The sequence below is a fragment of the Photinus pyralis genome, unplaced genomic scaffold, assembly GCF_008802855.1.
Source record: "Photinus pyralis isolate 1611_PpyrPB1 unplaced genomic scaffold, Ppyr1.3 Ppyr1.4_LG4, whole genome shotgun sequence".
NCBI classification, from domain to species: Eukaryota; Metazoa; Arthropoda; class Insecta; order Coleoptera; family Lampyridae; genus Photinus; species Photinus pyralis.
Genome location: NW_022170511.1, coordinates 47,856,474 through 47,869,671, shown reverse-complemented (window position 1 = coordinate 47,869,671; position 13,198 = coordinate 47,856,474). Strand labels below are relative to the sequence as shown.

At 38.0% G+C, this 13,198-nt stretch overlaps 2 protein-coding genes across 3 annotated transcripts; both read right to left on the bottom strand.

Moving 5' to 3' along the window:
- Positions 1-3,723: 3,723 nt before the first annotated feature.
- Positions 3,724-4,405, bottom strand: LOC116168914 (probable 39S ribosomal protein L23, mitochondrial). Its single transcript, XM_031484925.1, has 3 exons — positions 4,316-4,405; positions 3,987-4,266; positions 3,724-3,936 (listed from the first exon to the last, which is right to left on the bottom strand). Exons 1-3 carry the CDS (start codon positions 4,327-4,329, stop codon positions 3,775-3,777), a joined length of 456 nt encoding a protein of 151 aa, XP_031340785.1. The 5' UTR covers positions 4,330-4,405; the 3' UTR covers positions 3,724-3,774.
- Positions 4,406-4,605: 200 nt separating this feature from the next.
- Positions 4,606-10,523, bottom strand: LOC116168912 (pyruvate carboxylase, mitochondrial-like). 2 transcript variants are annotated; one of them, XM_031484922.1, is made up of 11 exons: positions 10,050-10,523; positions 9,912-10,006; positions 9,689-9,857; positions 9,408-9,639; positions 9,237-9,363; positions 8,696-9,185; positions 8,492-8,652; positions 8,255-8,437; positions 6,198-6,457; positions 5,764-6,149; positions 4,606-5,708 (listed from the first exon to the last, which is right to left on the bottom strand). In XM_031484922.1, exons 1-11 carry the CDS (start codon positions 10,498-10,500, stop codon positions 4,816-4,818), a joined length of 3,447 nt encoding a protein of 1,148 aa, XP_031340782.1. In that variant the 5' UTR covers positions 10,501-10,523; the 3' UTR covers positions 4,606-4,815. The 2 variants fall into 2 exon arrangements, with proteins under 2 accessions (XP_031340782.1, XP_031340781.1); XM_031484921.1 differs by having other exon boundaries at positions 8,255-8,652.
- Positions 10,524-13,198: the final 2,675 nt, after the last annotated feature.

The window sequence follows — 13,198 nt, the reverse complement described above, 5'->3', positions numbered from 1 at the left end:
CGGATGTTGTGTTATTTTTCCGATTCAATCCAGAATTTCTTTCCTATTGTATCTTATTTATGTCCTATATATTATCATTTATGTTTTTATGTTTTATATATTGTTTATGTATTGATTTTAATAGCTTATAGGGAAGGGTGTGTGTTGATTTTCATGGAAACCCAAAGACATGTTTAAGCATGTCTCAAAAAATATATATATTTACCGCTACAAACTTTCTCGGGAACACTGGACTTAAGCTATATAAATGAGTAGAGTGATAATTTAACATATTGAAATTTTACATTAAGTTCTTCGCATTAAAACTAAAACTATTTGAAAAAAGTTATGTGACGTCACGGCGCTAAAAACTCAAAAATAAAAAACAAACGTTTTTGACAGTCGTACATCCTTTATGCCTAACGTACATTTGCAAAATTTTAACGAAATCAAAGTAACCAATTTGCTGACAAAATTTTTTTTGTTTTTTAACATTGACATTTTATTGTCTATTTAAAACCGGACATAATTTTTGTAGGTTGTCCACAGAAGAATGAGATCTTTAGAATAGTTTAATAACAATTTTGAGTTGTGACGTTTCGGCGCTCCAAATTTTTTTTTCAAAAAACTGGCCCGTTTTTTTACGTCTCGGCATAGATCTACACATACACAGATTGCTAACCTTATGCATTTTTTGAGAAACAAATTTAGGTATACTTAAAAGCGCCCTCTATTGCTGAGCAGTACAAACATGTACCGTTTAAAACTGTAATATGACGCTTATTGATTTTTGCTAATGTCGCTGCAAAAAATTTAAAGCGGTAAAGTGTGCATAATCCGAATTCGTTATTTTTGGCATTTGATATTTGTGATCGGTGAATTTATTTTGTGGTTTGTTTATAGACACGATTAGACTTCTCAATCAAAAGTTATAGACTAGAAACCAATTTCGAAAAAAAATTCAAAGGGCAGTAACTTTTGAACTAGTAGCCCAATCTTGGAACTGTTTGAAATTATGGATTCTACAGGCCACATTCTATAAGAAAATTTTTTTTCCGGATCGATCTGAGACAATTTTTTTTCGGGGTTCAAAAAAAGGCAGTTATTTCCTTTTTTACCAAAAATCGACTGCACCAAAATTTCTCGGGAAAACACTTTTTCTTATTAATTTTGGTGCGTAGAATCCAAAACAATTCGTACTTTTTCGATTAGACTTCTCACAGATCTATCGTACACAGATTGCTAACAAGTAACAAACATGCATTTTTTGAGAAACAAATTTAGGTATACTTAAAAGCGCCCTCTATTGCGGAGCAGTACAAACATGTACCATTTAAAACTGTAATATGACGCTTATGGATTTATGCTAATGTCGCTGCAAAAAATTTAAAGCGGTAAAGTGTGCATAATTCGAATTCGTTATTTTTGGCATTTGATATTTGTAATTGGTGAATTTATTTTGTGATTTGTTTATAGACACGTATTCAAGAGATCATATATGTATACCTACATACGTATTCCAAATCTTATCGGCATGGTAAAGAGTGTAACGTTAATTATGGCAGAGATATACATGTAGTTTTTAAGTATACCCTGTATACATACACGGTGTACCCAATGATTATTTCTAATGCAATGCAAACATATGATCATTGGGTGCGATCACCAGAACTAACTGTTTGTAAACTGTTTGCAGGCATGTTTACTAAACCCATTGCTAATGGTAAACTGTTTGTAAGCGGTCGTCATTTTTTTAATCGTAGTACCTATATAATATACAGTGATATTCATGTAGAAGTAGACATAAGAATTTCCTATCTCTACTTTCAAATGATAAGTCTTCTGAAGGACGCCTAATTTTATGCAACCAAAATAACTTCTTAAAACAAATAAAGATCTGGCTGTCATATTAATTATTAATTTGAATATTGTTGCTTTAGCTTCACAGAAAATAAATCTCTTATGGCCCGTATGAATAAAAGTAAGCAAATGCTTATACTTGCAAAATTCAAAGTGAATACTCGTAAGTGCTCCTTCGTACCGGGCGACTTAGCAGCGCTTCTAAGCAGAAGGACAGGACGCAGTGCAACGCTGCTAAACCATGCTAAACAGACCAGTATGAAGGGGCAGTTACGAGTATTTACTTTGAATTTTGGAAGTATAAGCATTTGCTTATCAGATCTTCATTTGTTGTAGGTAGTTATTTTGGTTGCATAAGGTTAAGCGTCCTTCAGAAGATTTTTTATCATGTAAAAGTAGGCATAGGGAATCTCTATGTCTACTTCTACATGAATATCACTGTATATTATACTATGAAAATGAGAATAGTAGTATATTAAAAAACAAGTGTTACAATGACACCTATTGTCGTACTTATCGAGTAGGTATCTTGTATCTTGCGCTCAGAACCATATCACTCGCATTGAATTTCTCCATTCCAACCTTGTTACAGAATATACTATTTTTTGTTTATAAAAAATATGTGCCTTAATTCTGCATGCCTGTATGTCTCACTTTGCTATGCATTTGCTCCTCCCCTTCTTCATTTCCACTTCAAATCTGCATCAAGCCTACTTCACGCATACACTTGTTCTTTTTGAACCACCTTCGCATCTCTTCCACCTCTTTGTGCTGTTTCACGCTTTTCTAAGTTTTTGCCCCCCCCCCCCCCCATGGCCGCGTCAGCCTCACACTATGATCATGCTTTTTTCATTATATTGCTTACTCAAAGTAACTAATGCAATAAAATTATAATATAATACCTATATTTGGCAATTATATTCATAATGACTGACTCGTATATAATGTAATGTTTTTGAAACTTTTGAGTGTAATTTTTTTTTAACTAGGGGGAAATGAAAGGGTCGCTAGCATTTATTGAACTAAGATCTTGATTTTAAAAAGTCGTCCTAGGGTTGTTTGACTTTCCTTTGATTTTTCGCATTCACTATAGTCGTTACTACAACTTGAATATTAACTAACAATACATTTATAAAAGTTTTGAAATGGACTAATTTATAACTGTAATTATTATTTATCACTCACAATTTATAACATAACACGAGCGGAAGCTGCTTAATATTTCACTGTGCATCGATGTTAGACGGACTCGAAACACAATTCTATTTGCTTTTTGGATATGTATTTTTATTTTGACGTCTGTTAATGCCTCTTTATAGCATATATTAACAGATATAAACATTATTATTATATAGCGAACAACAATCTTTCTAGAATATTCTAGAGTGCTGTTTGTTCTAAAACAAATACGGCATATTTCTCGGAAAGAATGCGCCACATCCGACTTAGTCTTTTTCACGTCCTTATTTTTTGAAATTTTTGCAAAATATATTTTTTCAAAAAGTAAGTTGCTTTTTGTAATGAAAACGAGATTGATGTATTATTTCATCATTTACTTAAATAGAGTAGGTAACTGTTATTAGGATCCATATTATGTCCAAACTAAATTTCAGTTTTCAAAATACGAAAATTTTTTTTTAAAACCGCCAGTTTTGTTGAATTCACTCATATCAAATTTAATCCAAATTTTGTGCATATTTGAAAAAAAAATGTATAAACAATGAGCTAAAACATTTTCAACAGAATACGACTTTCCAATTCAATTTTCTCATATCTTTGTTTAGGTATAAGCTACCTGCAAATACCCTTAGGCTTAGAGAATAGACCCAAGGTTTGCAAAGAGACAACTTACTAATAATCATACCTTCATTGAAACTCAAAGAATAATCACTACACAACTATAAGCTTTAATTATACAATTATTTACAAATGAAATCAAAATGAAAACCACCCAGGAAGACCCGGTCGATCGCTGTTCTTTTCCAGGTACTTTTGGTGATTCTTCCTCACTTCATCTAACGCCTTATCATGATCCAACTTCTCTTTCTCCGCCGATTCCGGAAATAAATTGGGAAATTCAAATTTCTCATCTTTCGGCTACAAGGTAAACGCACTGGGTATAAATTTATCACAAAACCGAACATTACCAGAACAACATAGGCCACTTTATAATCGTCATCTTTAATGACGTACCCCTTTCCCGGCTCCTCGCGAGTTTTACCTAGCACTATCCTTGTATTGACCTGTGTGGATTTAACGTTATAAATTTTTTCTAGGTAATTTTTTATGTCGTATCTGGTCATTTCCATGGAGCAGTGGAATTGGACAACGTTCGGGGGCTGTTTGTGCTCGGGTCGGACTAGTTTCATCCAAAAGTTTGAGAGGAACACACGAAGTTGGGGGTTGCCTTTTTGATAGAGCGGATACCTACAATTCGATATTGCATTTTTACTCGTGATTTATTGGAATACTTTACAGTCTCGTAGACATTTTAACAGATTTGTTAAAATAAAATTATTCTTAAGCTACTCCTTGGTTGAGGTTATGTTTCCAAAATAATCTTAGAGTTTTCTTATACTCTAAGAAAATAATAGACATGTTAACCATAGACATTACCAAAGAATATATGCGAATAGGTAATGGAATGCTAATTGTGTTGCCTAACTACCAAGTATGGAAAAATGGTACTTTATCAAACTTGTTTGTTCGGTTTCTTGGGCGGTTATTTTCCTGCCCCCAAAACCACCCTCACCAGTGTTACGCGTTAGAAAGCTAGGAGGAGATAATCGATCAGTTAACCACACCAGAATACTCCTTCTTTTTATAATTATCGGGTCCATCGTGCTTCAAATTTGCATCTCTGTACTAAAAACTTTTTTAATAGATATTCAACATATGGTCACGTGGAGATTTTGTGGAAAATAAAAGTAATACTTAAACGTTAAATTATTCTCTACGAAAAATACAATAACAAATTCATTTCAACGAAATAATTAAGTCTTCCGCCTGCAAGCTCATAGATGGCTTAATGTGTATGGTGTCCACAGTTCCTGCCACCGGACTTTGAACAACTGTTTCCATTTTCATAGCGGACAGTATTACCAAAGGTGTGCCCTTGCTGATCTCCTGCCCCTCCTCGACTCTGATCTCGACGACCATGCCGGGCATCGGGGCGCCAATTTGCTTCTCGTTCCCTTTAGCTGCTTTCGGATGGATTTCTAATTCCTTTACGGTGGTCTTATCGCGCACGGCTAATGTTCTCATGCCGCCGTTTAGTTCGAAAAACACTTCACGTTCGCCATTCTCGTTTAGCTCGTCCGTAATCGCAAGGGCGTATAAGTGGAAGACCATCCCTTCTTCAATGGTGATTATGTATTCTTCTCCCACTTTCGGGCCTATCAGGAATGTAGCTGTATCCAACTGACTGACGGGCCCATATTTCTCTCTAAACGATAGGTACTCTTTCGTTACGTCAAGGTACAGAGTTGCAGACATGACATCTCTGAAGGTAATATCACTGTACACTTCCTTAAGAGTGGTTTCCAATTCTTTGAAATCGAAAGGTGGCATAGCCGCTCCCGGTCGGTCGTTTATACGAGGAAAATCCCTTAATACTTTTGATCGGAACGGTTCAGGGAATCCCCCGTACGGTTGACCAATGTGACCTTGAAGGAATTCGACCACCGATACCGGAAAGGACAATTCTTCGGCCCTATCAACAACATCCTTTTCTGTGAGCTTGTTTTGCACCATAAATTGAGCAAGGTCACCCACCACCTTCGAAGATGGCGTCACTTTAATAATGTCGCCAAGCAGTTCGTTCGCTTTGGCGTACGCAATTTTGATATCTTCAAATTGCTCACTTAAACCTGCCAATGAGTTTATAAATTAATTACTGCGGACGAGCACATTTGGGAAACTCACCCAGAGAATGAGCCTGAAATTGTAGATTGGTGTACTGGCCCCCTGGTATCTCGTTTTGGTACACGTCGGCGTTGCCCGTCTTCATTGTTACGGTACACTCAAACGGGCCGTATTGATTGCGAACCTGCTCCCAGTAAGCCGAGTACTGCGAAATAGAGTTTAACGAAAGTTGCGTGTCAAGGGGGGTGTCTTGGAGGCTTGCTACTAGCGCGCCCATGCTCGGTTGACTCGTCAACCCTGACATTGAGTCGACGGCTACATCAACAACATCGGCCCCCGCTTCGGCACACGCCAACATTGCAGCGATGCCCGCACCGCTGGTGTCGTGAGTGTGAATGTGCAGAGGTACCTCAGGGTGTTTGTCTCGAATAGCCTTCACTAATATTCTGCAAATCGGTCACAAAAATTAACCCTGCTGTAAACAAAAGACGTACAGTGCTGCCTGTGGTTTAAGTAGTCCCGCCATGTCTTTAATGCAAAGCACATGCGTGCCTGCCTTGATCAAATCGTTTGCCAGTTTTAAATAGTAGTTTAAGTCGTATTTCGTTCGCTTCGGATCGCTGACGTCACCAGTGTAACATATCGCAGCTTCCACAATACCGCCTGCTTTTCCCGCCGCTTCCATTCCGACAATTATGTTCGGAAGGTAGTTGAGACAGTCAAAAACTCTAAATATGTCCATGCCACATTCAACCTTAAAAAAAATCCTGCTGTTAAGGACCTACTTGATAGCCAGATTCTACCTCCCTGCCCTCCGACACAAAAGAGCGCCTCCCTTTTCACAATACAAGCCCCCGAGATGGTTCCCAGTATTACCACAATATAGCTCAAAATCACACTGGTTCTTGATGAGCTTGAGTTAATGACGAGGTTATTACAATTTTAATCCAATTGGGACAAACCGAGGAGGTATCCACTATGTGCATGTAACGGGAGATCAAAAATGAGTTGCTGTCGAGTCGCCTTTGGAAGTTCAAGTGAAGTACGATTTCCCATGCAAACAAAAATTCCAAAGGAGATTTGACGGCAACTCATTTATTTATTTATTTATTTATTTTGTTTATCTATGAACATAACAGGTTGCCCCAATAACAATGTTCATGTATTAATTAAAAAAAAAACTATTCGAAATTATAAGGAATATAAAAAAAATATGTTAAGAGTCCTATTAAAATAAAAAAGACAAAGGAAAACAAAAGAAAAAATAAAAAAAATGCTGTGAACATTTTTTTTACAGTTCACAGGATCTTTGCAAACTGCCTTTGTACTCCAAGCAGTCAATGCTGTTAAGTCGGTTTGCAATTCAGCGCAATCAGCTGTTGAACTTATACAGACTTAAACAACTTTATGTCATCTGCAAACAACAAAATCTGAGAATAGTATTTCTCGAGTTATGTCATTAACAAAAAGTAAAAATAATAATGGTCCCGAGTTTTGAGCCTTGAGGCACCCCAGAATATGTATGGAAAACTCGAGAAATATGATTTTTATAAGAGACAATTTGTGAACGGCCCCTCAAATATGATATCAACAGTTTTAATAAGCTGTACTGTATTAATTTATCCATAAGCTTATCATGATCTACGGTATCAAGTGCTTTTTTAAAGTCAGTGTATCAACCTGGTTTCTTTTATCCAACGCAAGAGAAGCGTAATGTACAAAATATTTTTGATCGCATAGTATAAGATCTGAGGTTTTTTTTTTATAAAAACCAGGTGTCTAATTCTTGACAGAATAGCTTCCTAGCTGAAACCAAAAATTGCCAACATATGTACGCACTTACAGACGGGAAAAATTTCGTTTTAATTGTTCCATAAATAAGAAAATTGCATTTCTGCGCATGCGCAACACGATTTTTGCGCATGAATTTTGTTTGCTTTTATTAAAGGGACTTACCATAGAAATTTCGTTTAAATTGCTTCAGAAACAAGATCGTTGCGTTTTGCACATATGCAACACAATTTTTTGACTTTGACAATTTTTTTCTCCGTTTTTTGATAATATAACCCGGCCCAATTTTTTGTAGGTTGTACACAGGAAAATAAGGTCTTCCAAATAATAGAATAAAAATTTTAGGTTGCTATTTGAAAAAAAAAGTTCGATGCCGTTACGGCGCTCCAAAATTTTTTTTCAAAAATCCGGCCCGTTATTTTTCTGTTCGGTATGCCTAAAACATATATACAAAATTTCAACAAAATCCGTCGAGCCGTTTTCTCAGAAAATTGCCAACAAACGTACGTACGTACATACAGACGGAAAAAAAATTTTATTCTTTAAAAGTTACTTAAAATGGTCTAAAACGTCGACATTTGATGAAATTTTGAAATGTTCAAAAAACGGCTATCGCAATAGCTACCTAGCACATGCTAGGAAGCTAAAAATTAACATTGATTTCGTGGAAACAAGTGCAGTGATTAGGTAGCTCCCCGTTACAAACTGATGTCTGTCTTATTTTAAGAAAAATTCTATAAGAGGTAATGTAGGTACTTACAGCCAACTTACAAAACTCGTAAACCACATTGTCAGGATAATTCGTGTACCCCACGGCGTTAGCTCCACGTAACAACATTTGGAACGGTATATTTGGTATCACTTTCCTCATCGCTTCCAGGCGCCTCCAAGGGCACTCGTGCAAAAATCGTAGAGCCACGTCGAAAGTTGCTCCGCCCCAATTCTCTATCGAATACAACTGACTAAAATTGTGAGCGACAAACGGCGATATCCTAACCAAATCGTAGCTGCGAACTCTAGTAGCCAACAAGGACTGATGCGCGTCCCGAAACGTCGTATCCATCAGTAGCAATTGCTTCGTGTTTCTTACCGCCTTTGCAAAAGCGGCCGGCCCCTCTTTTAAGTAAATCTGTCTGAGTCCACTAGGCACAGGGCCACCTGCATAATGATTGTTTCAAATGCCCGTAAGGCGGATACTCACTTGGTGTTGGTGGTAAAGTCGCTTGAATACGGGAGGGTTTAATTGTAGTGGCGAATGGAGTTTGAGGTCCATTTACCAACACTTCCCCCAAATATTTTATCAGTTTCTGCGCTCGATCACGTCTCGGTTTAATCTGGAGCAACTCCGGATGCTCTTGAATGTAATGGGTGTCGACGCCGCCCCGCAGAAAGCTCTCCTCGTCAAACACATTGATTAAATAGGCTACATTCGTTTTAACTCCTCGAATTTGAAACTCCCTCAAAGCCCGCCTCATCCTCAGACAGGCACTGTAAAAGGTGTGCGAGTAGGAGATGACCTTTATGAGCAGCGAGTCATAATATGGCGATATCACAGCACCGGGAAAGCCAGAAGCTCCATCGAGTCTTATGCCGAAACCCTCGCCCGTACGAAAAACTTCAATTCGACCTGTGTCTGGCTGAAAGTCCTTTTGGGGATCTTCGGTGGTCACTCGGCACTGTATCGCGTATCCCTGTAGAATTTGGCGGGAAGTAATTAATAAACTCGCTCATTGAAAACTCACCAACACTTTAATGGAGTCCTGAGTCAAGTGTAATTCAGGAAGCGTGATACCTTCCGCAATGAGGATCTGTTGTTGCACTATGTCAACGCCGGTGATTTCCTCCGTGATCGTATGCTCTACTTGCAATCTAAAAGCTTAGTTAAGAATCGCAGACGACGGGGTAGGTTTCACCTGGCATTAACCTCGATGAAGTAGTAGTTACCCTTCGGGTCGCATAAGAATTCCACCGTACCCGCATTCTCGTACTTAACATGTTTGGCCAATTTAACAGCATCCGCTGTAATTTTATCCCTAATTGATTGGTCAAACATGGGCGCGGGAGCGATTTCGATGACTTTCTGATGCCGGCGCTGAACCGAACAGTCTCTTTCGTATAGATGAACGATGTTCCCAACCTTATCGCCTTTGGTTTACGGACGAGGTTAGGCGAGGAATAGAAGGTGAAAACGTACCAAGCAGTTGCACCTCGATGTGGCGTGGTTTTTCTATGAAACGCTCAATGAATAAGGCGCCGTTGCCGAAAGAGCTGAGCGCTTCGGATGTTGCACGCTCAAAGTTTTCCTGCACTTCTTCAAGCTTCCGGACGATGCGCATACCTTTTCCACCACCACCATATGCCGCCTAAGAGGCAACAATATCAATAAATCTGCCACAAGGAAAAGTGTTACTTTTTACCTTAAAAATAACGGGCAGTCCATGCTTTTCACAAAACGACCTCGCTTCTTCCTTTGTGGTAATTGGACCATCCGTACCGGGTACAACGGGAACACCTACAAATTTCCTGAAGATCTATCTTCCTCTATCATAACTTACCTGCAGAAATTGCAGCTTGCCGAGCGGCTACCTTATCGCCCATTTGCTTTACAATTTGAGGACTAGGGCCGATAAATCTCATTCCCGCGTCGACAACCGCCTGAGCGAAGTCGTCGCGCTCCGATAGGAACCCATAACCGGGATGCACGGCGTCGACCTTTCGCTTTTTGCATATTTTGATGATGTGGGGAATGCTTAGGTAGGCTTGGACCGGCGGCAAACCCTCGCCGACAAGGTAGCTTTCGTCCGCTTTCAATCTGAACAAGTGCAATCTGTCCTCGTTGGAGTAGATGGCGACGGTTTTAATTCCTAGTTCGGCGCACGCGCGAAAAATTCGTACCGCTATCTCGCCTCGATTCGCTACGAGAACTTTGTTGATTTTTTTGTACTGAGATTTTGAACAATAGGCTTTAGATAACGCCGTTCTGGTAATGACTTGGCGTGCTAACATTCTACATTGAAATGCCAGATCAATTTTAGTGACATAAGATGTGACACATTGACAGTTTGTTTACAGTTGCTGTCACCTTGATTACATCTTTTCAGCGCATTTTCCAACTCACGATGGAAGGCGCTATTATGGCCACTTTCTCTGCCCGTTTTTAAGATATTTAGTTCGTTCTTTGCATTCGGCATAGCCATAGAGTAAATAATATAAAGAGGTGTCATGGGATAGAATATTGTTGCAGTAGAAAATCTTGTAAGAAAGTGTTGCTATTTTGTGCTGTTGTATCGCTGTATTACCATATAGCAGCATGTAACCCGAGGGGTATTTCACCGATGAATATTTGTACACCAAAATTCCCCTTTTCCGTTAATTCCTTTCAATTCCCTCTAATTCCTTTTAAATTCTCTATAATTCCTATTCATTTCCTTAATTCCCTTTCAATTCCCTTCAATTCCCTCTGATTTTCCATAATTCCCTTCAATGCCTCTCAATTCCCTCCAATTCCCATTCGTGTTTTGTGCTTTATTTTCCCCAAAAATTTTCCCTAAACACGAGCTGATAGTGAAATGTAAATAGTAGCAATAGGATGGGTTAATACCTTAATTTTCCTTCAGGTATTACCAATTGCCAATTACCATTGCTCTTGATATACAGAGTGGCCCAACCAGAAGTATACAGAGGGCTTTTAGGGTATTAAATTTAGAAATTTCGAAAAATCCTCGAACACGTCAATTTTGTATTCGAGGGGTACAACTTTTGGAATACAAATCACGAACCCAAGTCTTCACCCCTCTACGTAGGGTGCTTAACCCCTAAAATTTTAAATGGAATCCTATGGCAAATGGCACATTATTTGAAAGCCAATTTAATCGTGATTACTAATCTGCTTTGCTTTTTAAATTCTATTGATTCGTTTCGGAGATATTCGCATTTGAAATGGTTTCTAAAAAAACCAAAACAAATGCGATCCAAGTCACCTTGTATTAAAATTTTTAAATTTTAATACAAGGTTTAAATTGTGCAAAAAATAACAAATAACTTTAAACACACAACATTTATTTCAATAAATGCTCGAATTGCCTTCCGCCTGCTTCCATGCAATAATAAAGATTTGCTTCAAAACGCTGCCGTACATGTTGCAAGATTTCAGGGGTAATCGCTCGAAATTGTTGAGTTATACCATAGTGTATTCTATTCTTACACTATGGTTATACGTGCTCGCAACCCTTGTAATGTTCCGGGCGGAGTAGCATAAACTTTATTCTTTAAATATCTCCACAAGAAGTAATCTAAAGGACTTAAATCAGGGGAAAAAACCATTTCAAATGCGAATATCTCCGAAACGAATCAATAGAATTTAAAAAGCAAAGCAGATTAGTAATCACGATTAAATTGGCTTTCAAAAAATGTGCCATTTGCCATAGGATTCCATTTAAAATTTTAGGGGTTAAGCTCTCTACGTAGAGGGGTGAAGACTTGGGTTCGTGGTTTGTATTCCAAAAGTTGTCCCCCTCGAATACAAAATTGACGTGTTCGAGGATTTTTCGAAATTTCTAAATTTAATACCCTAAAAGCCCTCTGTATACTTCTCGTTGGGCCACTCTGTATATCTTCAACGGTAGAATCATCCAATATTACTTCGTTTTCATATTCTCTTTCACTAGTAGTTTTCGCAACTTTTCCTTTTTTCTTTGATGAGCATTTTTCAGTCGACGTGCTTCTTTTATTTGAGTAAAACCTTTTTAGTCTATCGTTGCTAATCTTTCCATTATTTTCGTCAAGAAGCCAACAAAAAGACGATTTCTTTATGACTATTAAATTTTGATTTGGTAAAACAACCTGTAGATAAGCCCCGTCGCATGATAAGTTAACATTTCGAGAGGAGTAATCCTTTAAGTCTATCTCTCTTTCAACATGATTTTTATCGTTTGCTTCATTCTCTAACAGAAAATCCCAATCCATAAAATTTTTGAATTGTTCTTCTCGATTGGTTACTGGCAGTTGTTCTTCGTATTCTTCCTGATCATGCTTTTCAATAGAATCTACATCTTGATCTACCCTGTCAGTACAAATGTTGAGATTTGTTTATTTATTTATTTATTATCCCTCTCTTGTTCTGGGCCCTCAACAGGCTTGCGCCCAATTACAGAGTGACCCGCATAATGGTATTTAGAGGCGCCTCTGCAGAAGGTCTTAAGTTGGTCTATACTACTCCGGTATTTACCTTACGAATTAGGAAAACTGCAGGAAAACCTAATTCGGAGTAGCCGGTAGAATGCTTGAAACTGGTCTAAGGTAATTTCTATCTCCGCCACAGATGAAAAATTCACCTCAACCCAGGTTCGAACACCCTACCTCCGGATTTATAGCCCAACGCTCTACCACTGAGCCATAAAGCCGGTTGATCTAAACTAAATGATTCGCTACATCTTTATCCATATTTATTCCTATTGCGTGAATATCACTGTAGGCACAATTTAAACCTTCTTCCATGATCATTTTCAGATTACCTAATTGATTTTAATTCTTTAGTATATACGTTTTTTAAATATACTGGAATATTTGTTTTTGTTTCCTTTTCTATCCATTCAATCCAGGCCCAGCCATCTGGACCGATATATCTAAATGAATCGTGGATAGTCATGGGGAAACTCGTAGAAGCTCCCAGTAAACGCCGCTTTCACAATTTCATCATTTAACC

Coding starts and splice junctions, on each gene's coding strand:
- LOC116168912 (XM_031484921.1), bottom strand. CDS start 10,500: ATGTTAGCACGCCAAGTCATTACCAGAACGGCGTTATCTAAAGCCTAT. Junction 9,364..9,407: donor TTCATCGAGGTTAATGCCAG/GTGAAACCTACC, acceptor CTAAGCTTTTAG/ATTGCAAGTAGAGCATACGA. Junction 6,458..8,254: donor ACGAGTTTTGTAAGTTGGCT/GTAAGTACCTAC, acceptor ATTTTTTTTAAG/GTTGAATGTGGCATGGACAT.
- LOC116168914 (XM_031484925.1), bottom strand. Junction 3,937..3,986: donor AAGTGGCCTATGTTGTTCTG/GTAATGTTCGGT, acceptor TTTACCTTGTAG/CCGAAAGATGAGAAATTTGA.